General features: G+C 36.9%; 1 protein-coding gene across 1 annotated transcript; it reads right to left on the reverse strand.

Moving 5' to 3' along the window:
• On the reverse strand, positions 1-27,656 carry LOC139711202 (carboxypeptidase A2-like). The gene is made up of 10 exons (XM_071623124.1): positions 26,971-27,656; positions 19,365-19,446; positions 12,608-12,853; positions 10,781-10,885; positions 8,709-8,813; positions 8,215-8,325; positions 4,153-4,252; positions 3,194-3,411; positions 1,248-1,332; positions 1-303 (listed from the first exon to the last, which is right to left on the reverse strand). The coding sequence occupies exons 1-10, from the start codon at positions 27,654-27,656 to the stop codon at positions 77-79; spliced, it is 1,965 nt and encodes a 654-aa protein (XP_071479225.1). The 3' UTR covers positions 1-76.

A 27,656-nucleotide genomic window follows, 5' to 3' on the forward strand; every position in this document is an offset into this window, starting at 1 on the left:
ATCGACTACCTGCACATCACAACCTTGAATTACTGATTCTTAATTAATATCACGCTAGACGAGATGGATTTAGATGTTATATGCCCTCTTGAGCTATGATGAAGTTCGCCATTGCTTTCATGCCCGCGTAGTTCTCTTCCACCGTTTCGAGGATTTGGTCCTCCGGAAGCAAGAAACCATATTCCCCGGTATCTCGGAGCTCAACTACGTAAGTATACTTGGCACCGAGACCTCCCAACCTCTTATCGTTACCAGCAACGTACGGTACGTAGCCCCAGTCATTGCTGGCACCGGCTGCGGCGTCTGATGTATAAAAGACGGAATGAAATAGAAAATGAAAGAGATATTCCGTATATAGTAGACTTACTACTCACTGAAACTGTACTTCTACTGCTACTTTAAGTACACAACACGGTTGTATAGTAGTAGTAGTAGTAGTAGTAGTATAGAAGCAGTAGTAGTAGTAGTAGTAGTTGTTGTTGTAGAAATATTAGTATAGACGCAGCAGCACTATTGCTACTACTACTAATAGTAGTAGTGAATAGTAGTAGTACAGTGAATAGTAGTAGTAGTAGGACACCTATGTAGTATAGAAGCAGCAGCAGCAGTAGTATTAGTAAAAAAAAGCAGTAGTAGTAGTAGTAGTACGCTACTACTACTGCTACTACTACTACTACTACTACTAATTCTACTACTTCCCCTTCTATATTACTACACTGTAGTATAAGTAAAAACAACAGCAACAATGTTGATCATAATAGCATCTGTAACATTGATGATAACACTGAATAAGGTTATGATTAAACTGATTGTGATAATAATGATAATGATTTGTGTATGAAATCACCTCAGTGGTCGACATACACGCTGCAGTGGTGCGAATTCGTACGAGCTATTGCAAGAATAGAATATTATACGTCAATTTCTGAGTGAGAAAAAAAGTTACAATTATGAGCAGGTACGCACCAGTAATTTTGAAGGACAGAACCGGTTAAATTGTAGGGCCTAAATGAACCCTCTCCAACGTTCCTCAGCCTAAACAAACTAATTTTCCGTATCTTACTGAATGTGTCGTTCAAGTCGGTCTTGTTATTATAACTAAAAGTAAAGGATCTTACGTAGCAAAAATCCCAGCGATACCATTTCTTTCTTTACTTATCTTTTAAAGACACATCAAATAAGAGGACAAGTTAATGTTCATAATATACAAATATAGATTGTAAGAGAAAATGTATAAGGGCACTCACATAATAGTTTAGCTGTTGGTCCCGCTGTATAAGTTTTGCCATGTGTGGCAAGGATTGCGTCGACCATTGCATTCCCCGCATCAAGCTGATGACGCACATTAAAGAGAGAGAGAGAGAGGGAGAGAGCAAGAAGAGAAAGAGGGAGGGGGAGTTAAAATGAAGAGCGGAGAGGGGAGTTGGATTAATATACGATTGATGATGTATCAGGACGGAGTGGATCGGTGAGAATATTGTAAGCAGGAGTTTAACTTTGGAACTGTTTAAACCCACGAGCGCAGCGAGTGGTTTTTAAACTGTTTCCACCAATTTTTACCGATCCATGAAATAGGCCTGTGCATTATTCGTTTTATAAAACGGGCCTATAAACTCATGAAATTCTAAATTTCCCCCATCATGCGTCCAGTTGCTATACGAGGATTGAGCCATGCGTTCGGATTTTACCGGACGAGGTGGCTCAGTACGGATCACTAAAAAAAAAAAGAAATATATGATGATTGACCTATCAGATTGCAAATATTCTAAAGCTCATTTCATAAATGGAAATGACATTCACATTTCTACTGACTGAATGAATATGATGCAGACATAAAGGAAAGAGCTTGAAATTTATTTCGAAGTGTTCCCTCTCGTACAAAGTGTACATTCAATTTGACATTGTGTTACATTTATCTCTTCATTTGTTTTCCTTTGTACGACGGTACTCCATAATGTGTGCTAGTGCGTAGGAACAAATCATACGATTCATGACATTTTGTTACATCCTGTTATATGTCGTATTGAAAACGGAATGCAGAATTAATTGGACTTAAATGGCGTGAACATGCATTGTGGTATCAACAGAACGAAAAGAAGAAAAAGACGAGAAAAATATAACAAGATTCAAAATAGTTATCACCCTCACAAACTAAGCTGTGTATAGTGTATGATGACAGAGTCATTGGAATCGACATCGATCCACACGTATTTTGCAGACAGTGTGAGACAGAAAAACAAAAACATACAAAAACAAAATGAGAAGGGAACATTGATAAAGAGAGAGAGAGAGAGAGAGAGAGAGAGAGTCACATAGATAGATAGACACAAAGATAAATGCATATATCATATATATATATATATATATATATATATACCATGCGAACTGACAGACGACAAAGACTAACAAAGAGAAACAAACGAAACAAGATAGCAAAACACAAGCAGAAGTATAGAAAGAAATTGAGAGAGGGGAAGGGGAGGAGGGGACATACAAACAGACCGACAGACAGACAGACAGAAAAGGAAGGGAAAGAGAAATCGATTTGTTACCAGGATTGCATGCGTTACTATTGTCATGTGGAACCCCGGTTCGAAAGACAGTACAATTGTATTATAATTCCTTCCGTCCTAGAAGAAGACAGTCATTCTCTTCCCCTGAAAAGCCCGACATAAAGTTCCGATCCCTCTCCAGTCACTATCTACCTTTCAAAGATGGTCAAGGCACTGGTAGAACTCACAACTCTTTCATTTTCCCAAAGCCGTATCACACCCTTTCCACCGTCAAGTGACCGTTATCAAAATTGACCTTAAAAAAAAAAACACAAAAAAAACACCGCCCCTCTCACTTCGCCTCTCTTTTAAGATCTAGAACAAATCAACGACCCGAATCCCCCCAAACTAGAACCTAACTTTTAACAAAACGAAGAATGTAAATAAAACATGTAATTTTGGATAGGAGGAGAATCAATGAAGGCACAAGGGTAAGAGGTTATCCTCGATTGCTCTCCTCATTTCAGTTCCACATCAATGTGTGTGTGTTGGAATAAAGTGGCATGGTGTTTATAAACCAGAACTATAGATCGACGTGACAAGTGTACAGGAATGGCAAAGTGTATGGACGGTGATGTCATGGAGTGAATACAACAAAGATCCTGGGTGGCCAAAGATCAGGGCCACATCACAACTAGTACCTGATCAGCCATGTCCTCTGGATCGTCTACTTCGGCTGAGAAGGACCACGGCGAGATGATGAGCTGTGAGTAGCTGTGCCAGTCGATGAACCAGATGAAGTCCTGTCCGCCAGCTTTTATCTCCCTGAGGAAATCGACCACAGCTTCGACCTCCTGTTCGGAGAGAGACTCCGTGCCGCGGTAAACGTTGGAGCAAGGAAAAGCACTCGTGCCCTCTCCTGGAAATTGGGTAAACAACATAAGTGAATGATCAGCGTCATGATAAGCGTAAGTCTCAACGCATCGATTAAAACATCCTCATTTGAAGGGTGATATGATACGAAGAATTCAGCAAAAAAGGCACAAAAAATATTAATATACTGTACTGCAGGGGGGGGTGAATGTGCAGCATTAACAATTTGAATTTTATTTTTCGTTGCCTCGTTTGTTTGATTGGTTGGTTTTATTTCTGCTTTTTCAAATCACACGTAACAAAGACACAGACATGCATTCTGAGCATAACATTAAATCATGAATAAGCCTTCGCATACTGTATTACAAAATGATTCACAGGCCCGATTAAAAAACAACAACTGTTAACTAAATAGCTAGATAGTGATTGAATAATCATTCAAAATAAATTACGTCATTACGACAACCAAAATGTAGAAGAAAAATAGAGAAGAAGGGGAATTTGAATTGATGAATTTGGGAATATTGTAAGAAAAGAAAAGAAAGTAGGAGACCGCGATAATAAGCAGCTGCTTGACATGGATCAAAATCAAAATTAAATTTGACTTTCATAACTATGAGGGACACGTACGTGCCTACAAAATAGATTAAAAATCAACTACAATAAATTGTTCGAATATGGTTGATACGACCCTGTAATCAAATGCCGGCATCATCCGAATAACTGAGTTTATGAAAGGGGCATTAGGAACAAATCAGTTGTCATAACGTTGTTAAATGAGCGATACCTCCCCACTCGTATGGCCAGTTCCTGTTGGGATCAGTGCCTGTGCATCCTGAGCCAGTGTCTTGTGTATTGCTGGAGCGAGTTTTACGCCAGAGGCGGTCCTGCACAGCGTAAGGTATGTAGTCCATAAATAAAAATGAGTAAAGGTGCCACAATGGCCACTCAGAAATCTGCCTGTCACCACTATACAAATGGGTCTGTCGCTGTAGATATTATGATAAACTGTGTACACATTACTAGCTTTTATCTGACACTGGTTTGATTTACAAGATCAAAATTACAGAAATATATTGAATTTCTATATCTAACAATCTATCGCAAATGCACAATTCCGATGACTTTGTCAACAACAAAAATGAGGTGAATTGTTTATGAGAAATCATGCATAATATAACAGAGAAAAATGACAAGGACAACTGCTGGAGAATATGAAAACCCCCTCCCCTCTCTCCCCCCCCCCCAAAAAAAAAAAAAGAAAGAAAGAAGAAGAATTGAACCAATATTCATCTTTATTGTATATTTTAACTTATCTATCTCATGAAAGATTAGTTCCAACCAACGAGTACAAGCGCTTTTATGCTCTTTGGCTTCAACTCTCAAAAATAATATCATTTTTGAAAAAGAATTCCCTTTTGTTCTAATTAATCATAGACCAATTAATAAATTGCCCAGCATCTCTAAAATCTGGAAATTATATATATATATATATATATATATATATATATATATATATAAACATACATGTGGGGGGAGGGGGGCTGTGGCATAGTGGATAAGACTCCCGACTCCCGATCGGAGGACTCGAGTTTGAATCCCGCCCGGTGCTTACGTCCTAGGACAAGGTGCTTTTACCCACCATGTCCCTCTCGACCCAGGTGTATAAATGGGTACCTGGCAACGCTAGGGTAATAATAATGGCAGGGCCCTCTGGTAGAGCAGTGGTAACGTTGAAGAGGTTACCCTGGGTAAATAAACCTTATTATTATTATTATTATTATCATTATTATTATTATTATTATTACTATTATTGTTGTTGTTATTGTTATAATTAATATTATACGATTACATATTAATATTAATATATATATATATATATATATATATATATATGTATATATATATATAATGTTCGATATCAGTCGCGTAATTTAAGTTTCATAAGGAAATATTTGTCTAAATCTGCAGCTGAGATACTTATTCATGCTTTGATTTCTTCTCGGTTGGATTTTTTGAATTCATTGTTGTGTAATCTTCCAAAAAAAAAAGGTGTCACAAAACTTCAACGGTTGCAAAATTCTGCTGCCCGATTGTTTACTTTTAGTAATAAGTTTGATTCCATGTCACCAGTTCTCCGTTCCTTACATTTGTTACCTGTAGAAAAAAGGATTATTTTCAAGATTCTGCTATTAGTACATCATTCAGTTCATTCTTTTTCCCCCATATACATAAGTAATTCTGTTCAAAAATACAATCCGACACGAAGGCTACGTTCATCATCAGATACATTCTTACTCCAAACACCCAGAGTAAAACATGAATATGGTGATCGTGCTTTTTCCGTTATGGGACCAAAATTGTGGAATCAGTTACCTATTTATTTATTTATTTATTTATTTATTTATTTATTTATTTATATGTTTTATTTTCACAGGGTGGCTCCATCAGTGGGTTAAACACTGTTGTTCTTGGAGGCCCTGCATGAACAAATACATACAAATAAACACATGATAATCATACAATACCAACATCTGCAGTTATTCAGTTAAGGGAACTGTCATCTACAGAGTCATTCAAATCCAAACTTAAAACTTATCTGTTCTTTTCATACTGAGGACTGTAATTGCTGTATGTCATTAATATTGGACCAATATTGTATTTTTAATTGGTATATGTTGTATTCTTTATTTCGCATATATTTGTTTTTGTTTACCATTTTCTTCTTTGTTGAAATGTTTGAATATGTATATGCATGTAAATATATATCTTTTCCTTTTTGAAGCGCCATGAGCACTGAAAAGTGGACATGTGCGCTATACAAGTAGCCAAAATTATATATATATATATATATATATATATATATGTAGCCCAGATGGCTACTAGCACATATAATAACGAATAAAACAAAATATATAGAAAAGGATAAAAAGTAAAAGAAAACAAAACACTGCAGTTGTTTTCCTAGTTTTCCCGTGACGTCAATATGAATCAGTCTTTTCCCCTTCTTGGAGTTTATGAAACCCTTTATTTTGCTTCCAGCTAGACTTCCTTTTTTTTTGTCAATTCTCCTCTCCCAAGAAAAGTTATTGGTCTTAGGAATTTATGAGTTTGACAATGGCTACTTTCCCCCGCTTGTGGTCAGTTCACTGCACTCTCCGTCCCCAAAGCCCCAGTCCAGATTACGGGAATGATGTGTTTTTGCCCTCTGATCCCTAAACATGAATGACCCTCTGGGCTGGAATGTCGTTTTCCTGCCTCTTATTTCAATGTACCTTATTGGAGTAGGTCAGACAGGAATTCCAAAGTCAAATTCAGGGACAACGACCCAGAACAATGATGACGATAACGTTGGACGTCATTAGGACACTAGCATTCATTTGGTTTATCATTTTATTATCCAAGAAATAATAAAGTCTTGACCAGTGGTTACAGAGAAGAAGGAAATAAAGAAACTAAAAGACAGTGGGCGAGTTAATCAGAAATTGAGATGAATCAGAGAAAACTGAGTTCCACAAAAACAACTGGGAGGAGCCAATGGAAGATCTGACCAATAAGAAATTAATTTCCAGTGAAAATCACACCCCAAAATAAGATTGAGCCATTGAAATATTTTTAGGGAAAGGATACCAATATAGAAAAAAAGACCATGTTTGAGCTGAGATTAAGAGAGGGGAAAGAGAGATTGAGGAGCTACGTGATTAGAGAGACCGGAAGATAGAGAAGGGGCAAGAACAGTTGGAGACCACAGAGATAGAGTCAGGAGATCCCCTTCCTTGTACATCATGTTCCCCTCCATCTTAATCAACTATATCGACGCTGTGAATGCGACGAGGATCTTGGTTGGACTGCCCAAGAGTTAATGAGTTAGCCGGTGAACAACGACAAGTCGAGAAACGGTCCATCACGACAAGACAGAACTTTGGTTTACCCAAATGCAACAAACTCCAAATAGTCAACTGGTGTCATCGGAGATGTTGAAGCGCCCTGTCAGACTGACACGAAGTGGACAATGATGATAATGAACTGTTAAATGAGCCAGTGAAAGCAGACCGCTCGATGGACGCCCCAGCCCCGCTGACGAGATCGACAATGACATGCAGACGACGACCTCATTCGTCGACCGTACCGATGTCGAGATAAGTGGCCACACCCACTAACATCATTTTCCCTACTAACCAAATCCCTTCCCTTCCCATAGCATAAGATGGTACATATGAAGTAATGGTCTCCAAAGGTGTAGAAGAGTTAAGTGATGAGTGAAATGTTCAGTTGCATTCAGAAGGAAGAAGCTTGTGTAGTAATCTTGTCTCTATTTCAGACCTACGGGAAGGCAGGTCGTTGAATAAATATGCTGTTAGCAGCATTGACATTATCCATGTAAATTTTATCCTTCTCCCGCATTTTATATTCACTGTTGTTGTGAATCAATATCTAGTCTCTTTCTAACTTTTGAGAAATTTGATGATGATTGGTGTCTATGTGATTACCTAACCCCCGACCAGTACAGAAAGAAGCTAACAGACCAGACCAACATTTATCCGCCTCTGTACAACATTGGTCGCCCCTTGAGACAATTAGGGTTTGGGGGTTAGACTAATATATATGTATGTATATATATATACATATATATATATATATATATATATGTATAATATATATATATATATATATATATATATATATATATATCATTTTTCTTTTGGTGGCCATCAGACCATACATATTCTAAAAAAGTGGTGGCCCGTCGAGCTGTGATATATCCCTATATCATAATAATTCATACTTCAAAACATACAAGCGGAGTAGATAGGAAGAGAGGAAGAGGGAGAGAGGAGACATCACTTACATCTGACCACGTGTATACATATCCGTCCACGTTCAGAGATGGGACAATGTACCAGTCTAACTTGTTGATGAGTTCCTGGACGTCTGGATCAGTACCGTAGTCGCTAAGCAGCTATAGACAAGTATAAAGTAAGCAAAGGGAAATGGTGATGATCAGCCTGATATCTTTGACAAGGTGTTTTATGCACTGTGTTCATCTTGATCTCGGTGACCTAACTCATGCTTATGTTTGGGGTAAATGATGGGAACATTGAAATAGTTCGACGAGGCTTCTCTTGTTGAACACACCACATTCATATCTATAGACCTATCTTATTCTATATATACGTATTGCTATAGTGCTAATACTTGTCCTATACCGAATATAGGAATAACAAAGTTTTAACGATAATACACACACTTCTGAATTCAGTTATTGTTTTTCTAGCATAATCTCATTTTCATCTGCTGATGTTGAAATGTGTGGGTTTTTTTTCCCAAAAATATCTTACTCACATTGGCAGTCATGTACATGACAGTTGCAGGAGATATCCACTCCCTGGCATGGATGCCACCCTCGAAGTACACAGCCGGCTTACTGCCACCGCCCCCTGACGAGATCTGAAGAGAGAGAAAGAGTCACGTGACGACTTTGTATATGTCGTCATTTAGTGAATCCGTTGCATAAGAATATGCACAGGATTGGCAGATTATGATGTTTGATTTGATTTGCATGAGGATGGTTGAGGTGGGTTGAAGGAACAACCCTGATGGAAAGAACAGAGGGTCCCACAGAGTGTTCACAGTGTGTTCACATAGTCGGCAATGTGGGAACTCTCGAATTTAACCCGTTCGATACTAAATTCTGAAATCCTCATAGACTTAATAAACAGGCTCCAGGTTCCTTTACGAAACGGGTTGATAGTGTGAAAATGATTTCACACTTTGGTGTATTGTATTGTATTGTATTGTATTTATTTTCAGTCATTGAAAAGATATACAAAGAAAGACATATTACATGAAATAGACCTTCAACGGAGGGATGACCCTACTCAGCACTGTTATCGCAACAGCGCTGTTTTACAGAGGGGTCCCTTACATGAGCAATATAAACAAACAGTATAGTTACATAGAAGAAAATACAAACATTCAGAGAAATATTTCAGCTGTAATGTTTCACAGTGTTCAGGGTGTTCACATAGTATAGTTCTGTTTAACCCTAAAAAGGCCGGGGGGGGGGGGTTGAATCAACCCCCCCTCGACATTTTTCGCGACTACTCCGCCGCGCGAAATTTTTTGACTGCGCCGTTCGCTGATTTTTTACTTTCAAGTCTCACGCATCTTTTGACGCCATTTTCGCGAAAATCGCGCATACCGTTACGACGCTGCATAACGTTTTATACATGCCTGTCAAACCGAAAAAGGCTCAAAAACGTGATTTTGTGTACAAAGTCTATGCAAATGGAGTTTTCTCTTCTTATTCATAAAGATATGATTATTTTCACTTTCATTGGCTGAAACTAATTAATTTTAGCATAATTATGCTTGAAATAGGTTCTGTTATAAATTTTGCGGAAAAAAAATGATAAAACAAAAGGTCGAAAAACAAAGAAATACATAAGAAATTCATAAAACAATAAAATACATAAGAAACTGATTTTGATACCAAATTTTTTTTTCAAGTACATTGTTTGAATACTACAAAGAATGTTTCACCAAAAATTAGGATTCTAGGAGCTTTAATTTCTGATTTAGAGCAAAATGTATGATTTCATGCACATATTAGCATAATTATTAATTATTATGACGAAAATTTCCATTTCTTTTTGTATAGCTTGGTAGATTACGCCACAGGTAATGCACGTGCCAAATTTCATGGCGATTGTGCGATCGACGGCCGAGATCTCGGGGGGGGGGGGGTTGAATCAACCCCTCCCCGGCCAAAAAAAAGCTCGGCCTGGATAGGGTTACCACTATGACTTGATGATTAACAATGTGTTCATGACATTACAACGCTTTATATCCCACTTCAGTATGTTAGACCAGTAGGATTACTTGAATTTGGAACACGTGATCGAGAGATTCTTTTCTCCCAGCATCCATGTGGTGTTAGTATCACACAACTATGTGATATACTTTATCGTAAGCACTTTTTACCATACCCGCGATTGGCCACTGCCAAGTCCGCGAGAAGCGGTTCTAGTGGCACACATCCGTACACATCACATAATCATCGACACATCAGTGTCGCAAATTGTTATAGTCTTAAGTCTTCACTGCCGCGGACAGCGGTTGCACCGCCTGTGTTGTAATATTCAACACGATTAGAAACTAAAAATCTGTGTGGTTGATGGAATACATTTTTATCAAATCTCAAGTTTGTTAATAGATGTGGGATATAGACCAAATAATCATTTCCTATTTCTCGGGCATTTGGGATGGATAAAATCTAACATAGTTTCCAAAAGGGAAGGGAATGATAGGAAGTTGAGACAGTTTTCAAATGATGAGCAGATGGACACAGACGGGTAAAGAGACAGAGGAATATATGTCTTTATCATTTGTTCGCTTCAGTGCAAAGACCTCACCTTTAATCCGGAAATTACTCGGCCCTCATATGATTCACTCGGCAGCTCGAACCTTGTCACCAGACTACTATACTCAGCCACCACGTCGTTAACCCATTGCTGGATCTGAAATTTAAGTTAAAATTTCATCTCAACCTTCTACTCTGTTGTACATTAAGTTAAACATACAGTTACATAAATTTGCTACGAAAGCAAAGCTCTCTGGTGGAGGGATAGGAAATAATTTCATATACATATACATTTACAAGTCCAATTATGTATCTACATAATTTATGTATATATAAATATGTATTATAAATATATATATATATATATATATATATATATCTTTATATATATATATATATAATATGTATACATATATATCTTTATATATATATATATATATATATATAATATAAAGATAAGCAAGAGCGCGTGTGCGTCTGTGGCATGCTGGTAAAAATTGTCACGACGAAAACCTCATCAAGTGGACGATATTTTTTTTATTCATTTAAATCCAATTCAAGTTCTACATAAATTCCTAGACCTCAAGCTTACAAAAGAGCGTGCAGGATATTGGGCATTTAAAAACAGGTGAAACTAGAAATGTCGCTATGGCGACTGGTATGCCTCCGCCATAATGCATGATTCTCCTAATAGGTCTATAGTACATGTGGACAATGTGTGATTACATTTTCACAAAATTGGCAAAATATTAAAATGACATGTTTGTCACAAATGTATTGAATGTTTACCTTCCTTGACCTATGTTTATTGGATGAATAGGAGAGCATGTATTTGGGGATTTAAGAACTTTAACTTGACTTTGACCATTTCATAAGTTTATGCACTGAGTAATTTTCAAGGTATGGAGAAAAAGCGCAATTTCTGTATTGAACAGTAAATTGTTATCATTTTCATCTGGCCTTTGATTTATAAGAGAATCACTGTCAGGCAGAACATACATAAATTCAGCATGTTCTAAGTTTCAAGATAACTTGAGCCACTTCCGAGATATGGAGAAAGAATTAAGTTCAGCACTTTCACTTGATCTTTGACCTTTTGACCTTTGACCTTCTTGGCAAAAAAAAATCCCAGAGAATCTCTATTGGGTTATACATGCATACATCAAGTTAAAAAAAAAAAGTCCTGCTGGCATTGCATAAACATAAGGAAAATAGTAAAATTTTGAAGTATTGCCCTTGACCTTTGACCTCTGACCTTTGACCCCATGAACCCTAAATTCCCTAGATAACCACTGCCAGTCAGTAGATGCATATATATACTATGTTCCATGAAGATACCTTGAACAATTTCCAAGATACAGAGAAAAAAGTGAAAATTTAACATTTTATTTGACCTTTTGACCTTTGACCCTTTGACCTCATGACCCCAACCTTTCACCAGAGAATCTTAATTGGGTAGTACATGTATACACTAAGTTTCCAGAAAATATCTTCAGGCATTGCATAGATATGGGGGAAATAGTAAAATTTTAAGCATTTGACCTTGACCTTTTGACCTTTGACCTCGAGCATGTGCACCCAAAAGTTGATAGGCACAACTTCACCCCCTAATACACATACATGCCAAGTTTCATTAGGATACCTCAAAAGGTTTTGGTAGTTACCCTGTCCACAAAATTCATTACGGACGGACGGAAGGACGGACGGACGGACGGACGGACGGACGGACGGACGGAAAGACGGACGGACGGACGGACGGACGGACGGACAACCCGAAAACATAATGCCTCCGGCACCACTTTGTGGCGGAGGCATAATAAAAAATGCAAGGGTATGTCATAAATAAAGACAGCAAAATTCCATCCATATTACAGTATACCTCATCGTAGGTGTGATATACGTAGTAGTCAAAATCGCTCAGGGCTTGGGTGGAAGGTTGGGAGGCCCGTCGTTGGACTCGTTGTTGTTCCTGAGAGGCTAGAGTAGCCCCGACATCGGCCGTCATTACCGTAAATTCCAATCCCTTGGCTGCCAGAGTGTCGCGGATGTCCGCCTGGAGGGCCGGTGGAACCATGATGTCCACCGTCGAGCCGCCTATCTGTTTCACGTCTGACCAGAAGTCGAGCTGTATAGAAGGGGGACACATTTACAGTTAAGAATGACAGAGTCAGTTTACCAACCCAACGGGTACCTTAATCATCCTGGCAAGTTGAAGATACAATTCTTTTATAGGGCACTCCTAAGGACAACCGTGATGGCTGGCTTGTCGGGACTGTTCCAACTTCATAAACAGATGTTTGGAAATGCTATTTCGGGGAATTTGTTAAGTCCTCAATATCAATTCAGTGCCACCGGAAAGGAGATCCTGCATCATTTCTTACCATGCCAACATTGACCCCAGTAAATCATGGACCTACATGAGCAAATCAACTACAATTATGCCTGGTGTTCGTAAAACTTCAAAAAGCTCGGAAACTTAAATGATCTGTTTCATAATTTTGTAAAACCTTTCAGATATTTGGAGAAAAAGAAAATCACAAGTCAGATAGTTCATATACTTGTGACTGACAAAATGTCTGAATCAAAACGAAACAAAAATAATGAAAAAGATTAAATTGTCTAAATTTACTTTCATTTGGTAAACAAAATGGGATATAAAAAGTAAAAGGAACAACCATGACCAAACAGTTTAGAAAAGGAGGGGTGAATATTTAAATGGTTGACCTACAAATCCCAACACTCAGCTTTCCACTGGAATGCCCTAGGAGCACTCTTGGTGCAAAGATAGGAAATAAGAGTAAAATAGGTTTTAATTGGTTTATTTTTTTTTTGTGTGTGTATGAGAACTTTTGCCGAATTCAAATTGGGATATAAGGAATATAATAAGATGGATATGTAAAAACAACTTCCAATGTTTGACATTGAAATATGAGAGGCTTCGTTAAAGATAAAGAATAATATTAAGTGTAGGTCCAAGGTTTGTATGAACCGAGCAATCAATGTACACAATTTTGTGGCGTAATTGATATGAAACTTGTCATGAAAACGTCGCGTTGTATCAAACCGGATTTTTTTTTTTATTTTCCAAATATATTTTTTACAAATTGTAATTTTGCATTCATAATAGAAATTCAAAACGCAGAAATGTATGCGAAAATTGATTTTTATTATATACTTTATTACTTCAGGCTCTTCCTGAATAATTAAAACGTGATTGTACAGCAACATGTACTATTACAGTATAAGAATGATTAGAAATATCTGTGATCAGGGCCGTCACCAGCTTTTTTTTCAAGGGGGTGCCTTTTGTTATATTTCTGGTTCCACTTCCAGGTTTCATCAGTTAACAAGTCAAAAAAAAAGTTACACCCTATATATTGTCATGTATTATGCAAAACATAATTGATATGTAAACTTCTTAAGGGGCTGAAGGGGTGCATTCGCACCCAACGCACCCCTCCCCCCCCCCCCTGACGCCCATGATGATTCGTACAGTTATTTGAAAAAAAATTAACTTATTCATGATGTTTCAAATAAACACATTTTTAAAACTTTTATCTTCATGTGGTGGGCCCGACAGTAACAAAACAGGTGTTAAATGTATTGGGAACAATAAATTGATTAACCACTTGATTAGACGAAGGTATTTAGAATAAAATTACGTCACTGTAAAGAAAATATATCAAGGTAATTCAATTTGAAGATTATGTACAATTTATTATTAGTAAATCTGTAAAGAAAGTAACAGTAATGCATTTACTTAAAAGTTCATTAAAAGATCGAATTACATTTGACTTTGGCAATTGCTTTTTGGTACATTGTCCTGTATGTTCTCTTAAGAAATAAAACAGGAAAAGATTGTTTTACATTTGATGTAAATAATTAATTCGAAGAAGAATTTTGTAGTAGAATTAAAGAAGATTTGAATTGTAAGAAACAGTATCTCAAACTATCAAAAGATGATGTGCATAATGAAAACTCTTGGGAAAGTAATTTGTTGTTTTCTTCTTTAAATATGTCAGAAAATGTCCGAATGTTGAATATGAAAGTTGATTCCCTGTTAGGGTCCAAAAATGTAATACCAACTAAATTTCTATTACTACTGATAATGATAAATAATAACTATGCTAGCAATATTTCATACCCAACCTTGCCCAAGGGAGCCTCTTCACTGTTACCACTCCTCCTTGTCTAGAGGACCTTCTAATTATCTAAATCCTTACATTGCCAAGTATTTATTTTACACCTAACTCAAGAAGGATGTGTGCACCTGGCAGGATTTGAACTCGGGTCATCATTTTGTCAAGAGTCTTATTCAACATAATTATACCACAGTGCCCGGTTTGTATTGATTGATGGGTCGCTTATCGTCTTCTACTCGTTAGCGTATTAACCGTTTGTTTGCTTACAATATCAGAGAATCACGATAATATATTGATAAGGTGCTACTTAGTGTAAGTCTCCCATTTCAGCAATGTTTAAACAGGGCAGAATAATTCGTTGATATGAAGTGGAAGGAGGAAATTCTGTTACATCAATTCCAAATATTCATTATCGAGTAATAATGGGCCAACTCCCATTACGACACCCAAAGTCAACTTGAATCCAATTTTCGCCATGTGAAACAGCAGTTGGTCACTGATAACCGATGATTATACGTTCAATCGGATCTGGCTGGAGGTACATCGTTATCAAACGGCACCAAACTTTATAGTTGATATTTGATGGTTGATAACGTGTGTCCACAATCTTTTTAGTGGATCACTATTTTCCATTATCGAATTTATTTTCCGCTCGCCTACTAAGTATTTATACAGTGTTTTTCCTAATTATTGTACATACATTTATATGTTGTTCTATAATTTGTCTCGTATATTACATGAATCTTTAGCAAACGTTTGAACAATATTATTTCATGACATGTATACTTTGTATTATGTTTTTTTTATTTTCGTTGATTGAAAATAGACTATGATTGAATTGAATTGAATTGAGAGTAGTGTATAATTGCAATATTGACAGATTACAGAATAAATTGGTGACGCATCTTTTTTCTACTCTCGCTGTCAACACCATTTCTTGGTGTCTCACAATTCAAAGAAGAATGGAACCATGAACAAATTGCAAATATATGATTTGAAGCGTCTACCGAATAGGCATACTTGAAAAAAAAAAGAATAATTCTTGCATTACTTCTAATTTTATACAATAATGGAGACATTGGCACCATTTGGGTGTCAGCTAAGAATTTTCACGATTGAGTTTCAACATTTCACAGATCTTTTGGATTTCTAGGAATAGGAAAGCAAATTGAGTATGGATTACTTTGCTTTCCAAGTGTATCTTTCTGATGTTTTGAATAAAATCGGTGAAAAAGTACGATTAATTACGAATAATTTTTTATAGATATTCAAGACAATATTAAGGAAAATAGATCAAGAAAGTGACGGAAACTTGATAGCTGACGTGTTCTTTTTTTCTGTTACATATCAGCGTGTTGTCTATGGCTGGTAATATCCCCCATGTACTGTGTATATGGTACAAACGGCTCGTGTATTAAAGCGATACGTATAGAAAGAACCGGTTGACTATAATTACTGTAACATCTAAATAATATCATTCTTTACAGAGAATTGTCAAACCCGTTTCTACGTGTTGCAGGTCACGGTAAGTCTCTAATCTATAGGTAGGAGACGCTATTTTCAAACAAATGTATCGTCTATACATGCTCTAAAAATGATAATAGTCACATCGGCCGTAGCTGATGAATTGGATTGATATATACATAGATTCACTCTTTCTTTAAAGGTCCTGTTTACCTTTGTGAGTAGTGATTTAGATAATTTTCGAGATATCACATTTGATGCATATTTGTAGGTCTATTGTGTCACACAACATCCTATCATATATATATATATATTGCAATAAAGTCTAAACTATAAGGAAATATAAGTATTTTTCTCAATAAACAGTAACTGTAGACGGTTTAATCAGAAAAAAATGATTACAACTATTGTTCAAATTTTGTGTATTCAATAATACCTAACATCGATTATACGGATTCAAATTTTTACAGTAGCTGTTTCTTTCCTTACCTCGCATTTTAGAACTAATATTTCAAAGCGCTAATACTGGGTTTTTATTTCTTCGGCAAATGGTAAATTATGCCTTTAAAGTACCTGCGCGAAGAATCATAAAACAGATTGGACAAATTGAACTGATCAGACCGCAAACTAAATAATCTACCATGAGGTTTGTAACGTCGACGTGTAAGGCGGCAAGCAGCAGTTTCCAAAACCTTTCTCAGAACGAATGCACTTGGCTTGAACACGAAATAAACCGAGTACACTAATGACGTCACAAGTGGGACCTTGGGCGACATCGATCTCTCGCCTAAAGCAGGTTTAGAGCGCGACATGTTACTGTATATTACCATCCAGACTTCACATGACTCACACTTATTAGATAGGCCAGCTGGCTTGGCTGGTATGCTGAAGATGGAATAACAAGTTTTCGTACAGTTATTGTTACACTTGACTATTCATATTAAGGACATTATCAAAATGGAAGATTGAATTTGCTAAAAGATATATCCAAATACCCTTCTATTTTGTGTAATTTGTCGAGGTGTTTTTGTATTCGGGTATTGGCCTGTAGCTCCAGCTAGCTGGCATAATGAGTGTTGATGATGCTCTGTTCGTAGACCTGGCATGATGGCCATGATGACAGTGATTCGCGAGCCTCCCATTACAATGTAATGCCGTCCAGTTCTATTTTCGGTGCATATTGCAGATATTTATTCGTTTTTTGTTGCATTCCATCTGAACAACTAAAGATTAGTTACTCCGTATACTGGGAACACAGTTCCAGACTGTATAGTTATTGGAATAACAATATTTTCAAAATTTATATCAAATTGCAATGAACAAGGATGATGACATAACGGTTACAGTTCGTTATTCCAAAGGCTCGTTAATCCGAAAATGTGATAAGGTTTGTTTTCCCCAAGGACCATTAATCCGAAAATGAAATCCGGTTCGTTATTCCGACGGTTCGTTAATCCAAAATAAAACAAAGCTCGTTAATTCGAGATCCGTTACGGACCCTATTTCATTTTCGGATAAACGAACCTTCGGAATAACGAACCCTATTTCATTTTCGGATAAACAAACCTTCGGAATAACGAACCTTCGGAATAACTCCACAAATGCAACAAACCCTTTTTTATTTTCGGATTAACGAACCTCTAGGTATGGGGAATTTGTGTGTTTCTGATCAACGTACCTAATTCGGAATAACGAACCTTCAGAATAACGATCCTTCGGAATAACGAACAGTACCTGACATAACAGCCTCACCATAAGAATGCTTGAGTTGGGGCTCAAGGAAGCAGAACAAAAGAAGAATTGGTGCATAGATTCTACACAGGTGAACTTGTTAAGCAAGCGGTATATATTGTAATTTTAAATGGAATTACACCGCTACATTTATTATGTATTCATTATTATGAATTATGTATTTATTTTGGAGCAAGCGCCATGAGCGCCTGACTTGGCGGATACCGGCGCTATACAAGACTTCATCATCATCATCATCATCATTTCCGAGATTTTGTGAGGCTTCCATGTCATCAACTTTGTTCAGTGTAATTTGTTTTAAAATTTCCGCATATTGGTTTCCCTGGTCAAGGTCGACAATGAATTCCACAAATCTATATAAATGGAACTGTCGATTTATGTACCACATGACATGCATGATGTGAAATTTTGAAAATAGATTTCGAATGCCCCTTTAAAACCTGAATTCTCGTCTCAACCAATACTATATGTTTTAATACAATCCATTTAAATTTGCAAAATAGCTATACACATTAAAAAATTAGAACAAAAAATGTATCATTAAGTGTGGTTCCAGCTTACCACCAATGCACATAATGGATCAATCGCCAGTTCAGCGGTGCAGCAGCTCAACGGCTCAGCCTTGACTAGCTCAGCTCTGGCAAGAGTGCAGGCCCCCGTAGGGCTAGTGCCGGCGCGCGCTCAGCTCAGCCAGAGCCCAGACCATTCCTCGACCAATGCGCGAGTACCAGTGTAATATTAACTAAATATCCGAATAGTGAGAATGTTGTAATAGCTTTCAGTTGTACATGTTCTTCAAAAAAATTTCTTGGAAGTAGAACTTATATCTCAAAGAAATAATTTATCAAACTTCCTCCCGCAGATCAGACATTTGATGAGATACCTGGTAAATGCTGTTTTAGGCATGCATCATACAGACAGGTGATCCGGGGACTTCGGGGTGCTCTTTTGTCTCTTAAAAAGCTCTTGTCCCACTTGTGACGTCAAGTGTCGTTAAGAACACAGACCCGAGTCTGTTCAAGGGTGAAATACGAGTAAAACACGTTTGAAAGCAGATTTGTGTTTCTGTGATAATTTTTGGAAAATGAATTTAGCTATTTACATGATTTAGGAAGATTGTTTTACTCATCAAAAGCAAGTTAATACCTATGTATAGAACGGAAATGTTAAAGTACCTTTAGCCCACATTTTAATACGTATTGGGTTACCCATAAGAGACGACATTGCATCGAATTTTTACACGAGAAAAAAAAATATTACTAGACGGAATGTAATTACCATATCGCCCAGGTTATGCTCAAGCTCCCGTAGCCATTGCCGATGTTCGTCGTGAGAGGGCGTCAGACGCAATACTTCGTACCTATGGACGAAACATTAATATAAGAATGGAAGAATGGTTCGAATAGTTTGGGAAAGTAGCCTGAAGCTTATACAGTTGTTTCAGGTACGAAAACTAAGTTTTCGAGATGTAAAGTGTAGCATCGTCTTAGAATGAGTTTCAATAGGGAAAACTAGGGATATAAGATCTAGGAGGAATTCTTTTACTCGTTGAAACGGCAGAACATGCATCACTGAGAACATCTATTTATATATTTATTCATGTTTTATTAATTAATTAATTCATTCATTCATTCATTCATTTATACATTTATTAATTTGTTTGTTCATTCATTTATTTATTTATTTATTTATTTATTCATTCATTCATTCATTCATTCAGTCAGTCAGTCATCCTCCGCTCATATGAAAGATTCCCGGGAAGGTATGGAAGAAATGTCTTTTCAGTAATATTGATTGTTATGGCTGATTTTCAGAGGGATCCTTGCCGTACATTAAAGACAAGCAAATGAACAAAATTACTAATATGTTTTCAACATTGTTTCAGTGAAAAAAGAGCAAATTACGATTCATATAAATCAAATTTATGAAATCTATGCATGCACATACACACACACACTATACAATGATGCAAAGTGGTTTTCTAATCGAGATGCATTTCTGGATTGATATAGATCATGATTACAACCTTAGACGTCATTGTTATCGAGACGTAAATCACAAATAACAATCAATTTCCATAGAAAAAAAAATGAGTTAGCGGAACAGGTTGTAGTCCTGTAGTCCTATCCTCTTTCAGCCTCCCTAATCCAAATCAGAATACATGAAAACAATTCTAAAATAGCAGTAGAGGTAGTAGTAGTAGTAGTAATTATGATAATGATGATTGTAATAATGAAGATAACAATAATAACAAACGGTACGTGTATGTATACAGACACTGACATTGATAGTCTTTTACTTTAAATTGAATGCACAAAAGCATGTGATAAATGAATCCATGTATTTTTACAGGAACTGAAATTATACACTGAAATTTAAAAATGATATAAAGAAAAATAATTGATTGCCTTAAGTAGAAACAACGCACTAATCTATTATCCGCCATTTTTTTTTTTTTTTTTTTTTGGAGGGGGTGGGGAGGGGAACTGGGAAAGCTTAAAGGCCTACTGTCAGAGTTATAGTATGGTTGATGTTCGTTACTCCGACGGTCCGTATATCAAATCTGAAAAAGAAATATGGATCATTCATCCGAAAATAATTTTTAATCCGAAAGGAGGTGCCTTCAAACGAGGATGCGGAAATACAAACCTTGTTTCCTTTTGTTTGTTTGTTTGTTTGTTTGTTTGTTTTTTTTTTTTTTTTTTTTGGGGGGGGGGTGTTTTTAGATCAATACACTCCTCCACTAGAATGATTCTTTTTTTCTCACTCCCATGGACACTGTTAATGACTGTTAGTGCAATGTCTTGTAATATAAAAGTCCCAACATACAATGATGAACTTTGCACGACTTCAGAAATAACGTTGCTCAGTACTCCGGAGAGTACAGTTATAGCATTTCCAAATACACCGGGGCTTGGGTAGCGTTGGGTATGGTTAACTCAAAACATATAGCAGTGACTACACGTACGACTGAAATCAACTACGTGTAAATTGAAAAAGCTCGAGTATAATAAATATACACAACGGGCTTGAGATCGATGGGATATATTTTTACGAGATTAATGTGCAACTAGGTGTTTTACCAACGAAATCGATTGGAATCGTGTTACAAGCACAGTGTATCTAAGAAATGTACTGTAAAAGGGTACACTGTGAAAGATATTACGTCGATGGGTTGTTATTGTGATGGTCTCGATCAGTTACAGATACAAAATAGATGAATAAACGAATGACTGCAAAATTGTCTTTCGCGATCTCGTTTGTGCGTCTGCAGGTGTGTAAATGTTGGGATGGCTGTTGCCTCTATGAATGGTTATTTATCTATAATATCATATTCATTTAACTTTTGAAAATCAACTTGAACATGTGGTAAAATTGCGTGTTGAGACTATCGCATGGCCAATGAAACCTGCGTGAACACTCACATCATGTGCATACCACTTTATTCAAAACATCTTTTCTTTATTTCTTTTATCTGATTGAATCAAGCAAATCTCTGCATCAAACATGATAAAATCACAAACGTAATTATCATTGTAACACTATGTAGTTGGAATATTGTTCGTCCTTGTGAAAGCTTTCCATTTTTGAGCGCATAGGGGCATACTTATTATGTGTTACACCCTATATATGCAAGCACTGCTAATTATTAATCCTTATTGTTATATCGATATTGTGAGTACTGGCGGATGTTCTAAACATATGGAAAGAGAAATAAAACCGCATTTACGAACTACCTAATAAACAATTTGGAAATCATGCGTTTTGTCGGGGGCCAAGTGTCGAAAATTATCTAGGGCAAGTATCGAAATTATTTATCAATACGACTCCCAAAAAAATCCTACATTCACCCCATCAAAGTTTACTAAATCTATATTAAAAGTTAATTTCTTACTTTTCTTCCAACAAAGAAGGAATACATTCGAAAAGAAAAAAGAATGAAATGCGTCAATTTCCACTAACCTGAACCTGGAATTAGCCACTAATGTTGATCATGATTTCATAACATATGTGTCTAATTGTATGACTGCTATGACTTACAATTGAGAGACGAGAGTGTTTCAGAAGGAATAACAGAAACCACCGGGATATTTCTTAGTCTACAGGAAATCATCTTTTGCATGATAATTTCCCCAGGCTTGCATTCAGCAATGCTCAATGAATTAGTGACAAAAAAAAATCGTCACCCTTTCGTTGGAGTTTTCCATGCTTTCAGAAAAATTCTCAAGGTTTACATTAAAAAAAAATAATGAAGGGGGGGGGGGAGTAAGGAATAAGATGGAGATACGAAGAGATAGAAACATGATGAATATCCATGATATAAGATATAGGGCCTATCTCTTGGTTTGATACGTACCCATCGTAGCCCCGACCCAGCGCTGTGTAAACGCACGCCAACAAGAGAGTAATAGTCAAGCACGTCTTCATCCTGTCGATGTCGAGTTCTCTTCTGACCTGTGCAACACTAGGTGTTCGCAGTTATCATACAGTTAATCCTCGGCAATAGGTTACGGACCAATAAAGCTGTTCATATCTAGATCAACTTCTTGATTTTGTTCAAATCCCGTGACTGGTATAATATACTTCATACATTGATGGGAAAAATGAGTGCTGTGGCAATTTTGTAGAAGGAGGAGGTAAAAACTTCCGTAAACATTCAAACTGTTTACATAACCTGATAACGTGATCCTTCAGAGCCACAATTAATGTGATAAGCTATCAAAACTACGCGCGATTGCCGATACTTGTCGCGCGCCATCTGTTCACCAAAACGATTTAATGGCAAATTACCTGATAGCGGAGTTGAGACAAAGCCAACCACCGACACCTAACAATATTTTTGATCAACTAACATAGCTAGAAAGGAGGTAAGGAACGACCATAACTTCGTCAACAGATTTGTTTTGTTCCGTTGCGTTGCGTTGCGTTTTGTTTAGGACAAAGTTTTATTGCACTACCACACTCACGCGAATACCCAGTCTTGCATCGGTGGTTAAACGTCGACGAACTATAACCAGATAACATTTATTCCATTAACCCGCTCAAGACCATGGCAGCAAAAAAGTGTCATTGTAACCGTATGGAGACATATTTCCGATATAGTTACAGTGTCTTCTCTATACATCTTTGGCAGCAACTGCCGATCTGTACATGACATTGACTCTGAATGCAGTATTATATGTGTATTGGTTTTATTCGGTTGAACGTGTCTGAAATACAAATGGCTAATAAATGAAGATCATGAATGGGTATCCGTCTGAGTCTCAGCTGGTTTCCTGCTTTCTACATTCTGTATTCCTCATCACGCCAGGTATTTCCACTGTCTTCTTCAATATTCGTGTATGCTCGTGCATGTGTTATACACTCAGCAAAAAAAAAACAAAAAACAAAAACAAAAAACAGTAAACACTTTTTCGAGGTCATATTTTTCATAGAAGATTTTTATGAAAATCAATGTATCTTATACCATACTAAATGTAATTCAATTGGCTAATAAGTTAATAGGTTACGCATGAGTGAGCTCATTCGTTTTTGTCCTCCAAGGCACAAAATTAAAAATTGCAAAAATTTACATTTTTTCTTTCATATTCAATTGCCTTTCACGAAAACATTGATAACAAAAAACCAGTTTAACACAATGAGAGACATGAGTGGAATATAAACTCTTCATCTCTTTATAACCTCTAAGAAAAAAAAGTGGGAAACTAAAGTGGAAAAATGGGAATTTTCTGTCAAGTCAAACTTCAAGTGACATAGGTAATAATAAGCATAAACATGATTGAATGAGTAGAATTATGGTATTTATTTTTCTTAATCTAGTGATTCAAGAATCCATGTGACAATTTAAAAAGCAAACATTATTTACAATTTCCCAATTTGAAAAAAAAGCTCAAATTTCTACCATTTTTGTTAATTATTACTTAATATCTTCTCTTATTTCATTTTTTTTTTTAGATTTGGCATAAGATAGTGATCTTTTTGGCTTTAAAGATATCATACAGATCAAAGGTTTATTTTTGCAACTCAATTCATGTTTCTTTTTGTGTGAAGTTTGTTGTTTTGTACTTATTGTTCTATGGAAGAGCACATATGCATGACTGACAACTTGTTAAAATTTACAGTTTTTACTTTTGCGCCCTGGAAGAAAAAACACAAGGGTGTTCACTCATGCGCAAAAATTCCCTTTTTGTTCCCCTACCAGGTTGATAGTCAATTAAATTACCATCAATATGATATAATACATTAGCTTTCAGCCAAATATTCTATGATAAATCTAAACTTGAAAAAGCGTTTACTTTCTTTTTTGCTGAGTGTAATATTGTACTGTAAGCAAAGGGACTGCATTATACAAGTTTGTCTTTAGCAGTCCCCTTAGCAGTCTCAGGAAAGAAGATGCATTTCTTTTGTTATAATATGCCTTTATGTTACATGGAATGTAAAATTAATTCGTCGTTTGTGATTATACATTTTAATGTTTGGACATGAATGTAAAACTGAATAATAATACAAAAGAACTGAACTGAACTGAACTTGTCTGTACCTGACTAAACTGTAATGAATTGAACTGAACTTAAATGAACTGAACTGAACTGAACTGAACTGAAACATATCAACATATTCAATGGCCTCCCGACGAGGAAAATGCTTTTACATTTTACCTAGATTAGGAGTAATGCACTTGCGTGTTTGTACTGTAGCCGAATATATCTAACCTGTACACCCTGCAGAAATAGCCCCCTTGAATTGTCTGTATTAACAACACAAAATGCTGGCACGCATGATTTAACTATTTCAGTGACGTGTATATTGAACATGCAGGTAGCTACACTGGTGGATTTCTGAATATCCAGACGCGACCGCGTTGATAGTATAAACCGTTCCACTGTATATTCGATCTAGCAAAACTAACTTTGTGCCAGACACTGCCCTGGTCAAAGTGGAAATGGAAATCAACTTGTGAGGACATGATGAAACTCTTCAAAAATTTCCGTACTCTATAAACAAAAATCGAGTGAAATATTCACTCTTGAAGGAGTGAATGCAAAAAAGAGTGAATTTAGAGTGAAATTGACTTGAATTTTGAGTGAAAATGTTCATTTTCACTCTTTTTGGAGTGACTTTAGGGATCACTCCAAAATCTTCGAGTGATCCCTGAGGTCACCCCAAAACGAGCCTAATAGATTAGAAATTCTTTCAAAAATGCAGATTTTAGCACAATAACTTGCGTAACTACGCTAATTTTACGTTTGTTTACATAGGTATGAAATCAATTTTTGCAGGATTTGTTTCCACATACTCTATAGAATAATTCTACCAAATTAGGTATTTCTGCTGGATGCATATATATATTTTAAAATTAATTTATAAAAATATTTTTGCATAAATTACGCAAATTAAGGCTTATTTGCATAGATACAAAGTGTCTCTTCCGACGAAAATAATAATGTCTTCCGCTGCGAATTCACTCCGGGAATGTTAGTTCTCTGCAGAATGCATAATCCGAAAGATTCTAGTCTGAGTAGACCTACATTTTAAAGTAGGTCCTTTGTCATGCATGATTGACATTCCATCATGGAGAACGAGGTGCTTGCCTGATTACTCCCTTGGTCAAAACAGATAGAGCTAGAGAAATTCCATTCCTCTCTTTGCACAGGGACATAGATGGATCTTTGTTATTTTATATCATGTGTTACGGAGGTTAACTTGGCCTAAAGAACCATCATAACCTCCAAAAATACCCAGACTCTCAAACAGGGTGTTTGGTCGATGTCGGTCATCTTGTCGAACTCTTTTATTTACATATTTCTCCGCGGAACAATAAAGCGCCCAGAAATGATAGTACAATGCACATGTATCTATAACACATGGCAACATTTTTAAACGCTATGGAAGAATAAGCTTTGGAAAAAGTTACTTCAACAATTTGGAAATTATGTAAGCGCATATGTACAACTCTGACCGGATTTGGGGAATTTTCCGAGCTTTTGCGATGAATACCCTTTTTGTTCATGCTTAGTTTCCGCCTGTAAAAACCAATTGCCTGCACCAAAGTACTTTCGCTACTTTTTCTAAACGAACTGAAATATTCGAGAAAATTTGGGATAGATTGGGATAGATAAGATATGATATAAAATACAAGCATGCAAATCACTTTTAAGATTTATATAGGATGTTGCTTTTTGTTTCTGAACGTTTTTTTCTGTCTTTATTATGTTGCTCTGAATTGTTTTGTTTTGTTCTCATTGTAAAATCACCTGTTGTAACCTATAGCTGTTGAAGACAACTTTAACACAGGTGAAGTTTCACTATGATTTGTGTTCAGACCTTTCATGTAATTTTTACCTGAATTCGGATTAAAATGTGAGGTATGCCAGCGCCAGGTATGCCAGTTTGTAAGTATATATATATATATATATATATTCACAACAGTAGGTCAATATAAACTCCGTTGAAGACGTAAATTTGACGAATTTTCGCCCATAGGGCTTTGTCAAGTCAATACATTTGACACTTTATTTTGAAGCAGATCAAAATAAAAGATGCGTCGTCACTGTGATGGTAGCGCGTCCATAACAAGATGCGCACAAACACAAAAAGCGCACAAGGGCGCACATAGACAAATAGCGCACAAGGTAGGACGTCACAAAGAAAACTAGGAAGGTAAGGAAAATACAAGAAGCGTACAAAATAGGACGTCACAAAGAACAAAGAGAAAGCACGTCACAAAGCAAGGAGGTAGAAAATTGCAGATGAGAGAGAGAGAAAGAGAGAGAGGGAGAAGGAAACGAAGATAAAAAAGAAGGATTATTCCCTAACGGAGAAAGAACGGAAAGAAACATTCAGTCCATTGGGGTGAAGGCAGCCGAGGCGATAGATTAGTTGCTCTTCTCGTAGTTTGCGGATTTCGTCTGGGCCATTATGACAGGTCGTCATTACACCGATCTTCAGGTGGTTGATGGTGTGTCCGGGCCGGTTGAAGTGCTGGGCCACTGGAAGTCCCGGTGTATTGAGCCTTACTGATCGGAGGTGTTCGGTTGCGCGGTCTGCTAGTCTCCGTTTCGTCTCACCTATGTAGATCTTGTGGCAGGCTGTACAAGTGATCGCGTAGACCACATTCTCAACGGTACAGGTGAACCGATCGCGAACAACCCAGGTGTATTTAGGACCTTTGATGTGTGCTGCCCTATCCACATGGCTACATGTGTTGCACCTTCTCCTTCCACAGGGATGGGTACCGCATTCCAAATCTGCTTCTGACTGTGCCTGGACCTTCAACCCCGTGTGGACCAACAGATCCCGTAGACTCCGGTCCTTCTTGTATGCTACGAGAGGAGGCTCTTTGAAGATTTCCTTGGTGGATGCATCTTCCTGTAAGATGTGTGTGTTGTCCATAATGGTAGAAACGAGCTTTTGCGTTGATGGGTGATATGTCAACACTAGTGGTACTCTGTCGCTGTTACGTTGTCTCCTCGGTTCCAGGGCTTCTTGCCGGCTCAAGCTAGACACTTTTCTTGTCGCCTTCTTGACAACCTGTTCAGGGTAGCCACGCCGTTCAAAGAAACCGGCCAT

This window comes from Diadema antillarum, unplaced genomic scaffold, assembly GCF_040938485.1.
Source record: "Diadema antillarum isolate AM-2024a unplaced genomic scaffold, OU_Dant_1.0 scf00000040, whole genome shotgun sequence".
NCBI classification, from domain to species: Eukaryota; Metazoa; Echinodermata; class Echinoidea; order Diadematoida; family Diadematidae; genus Diadema; species Diadema antillarum.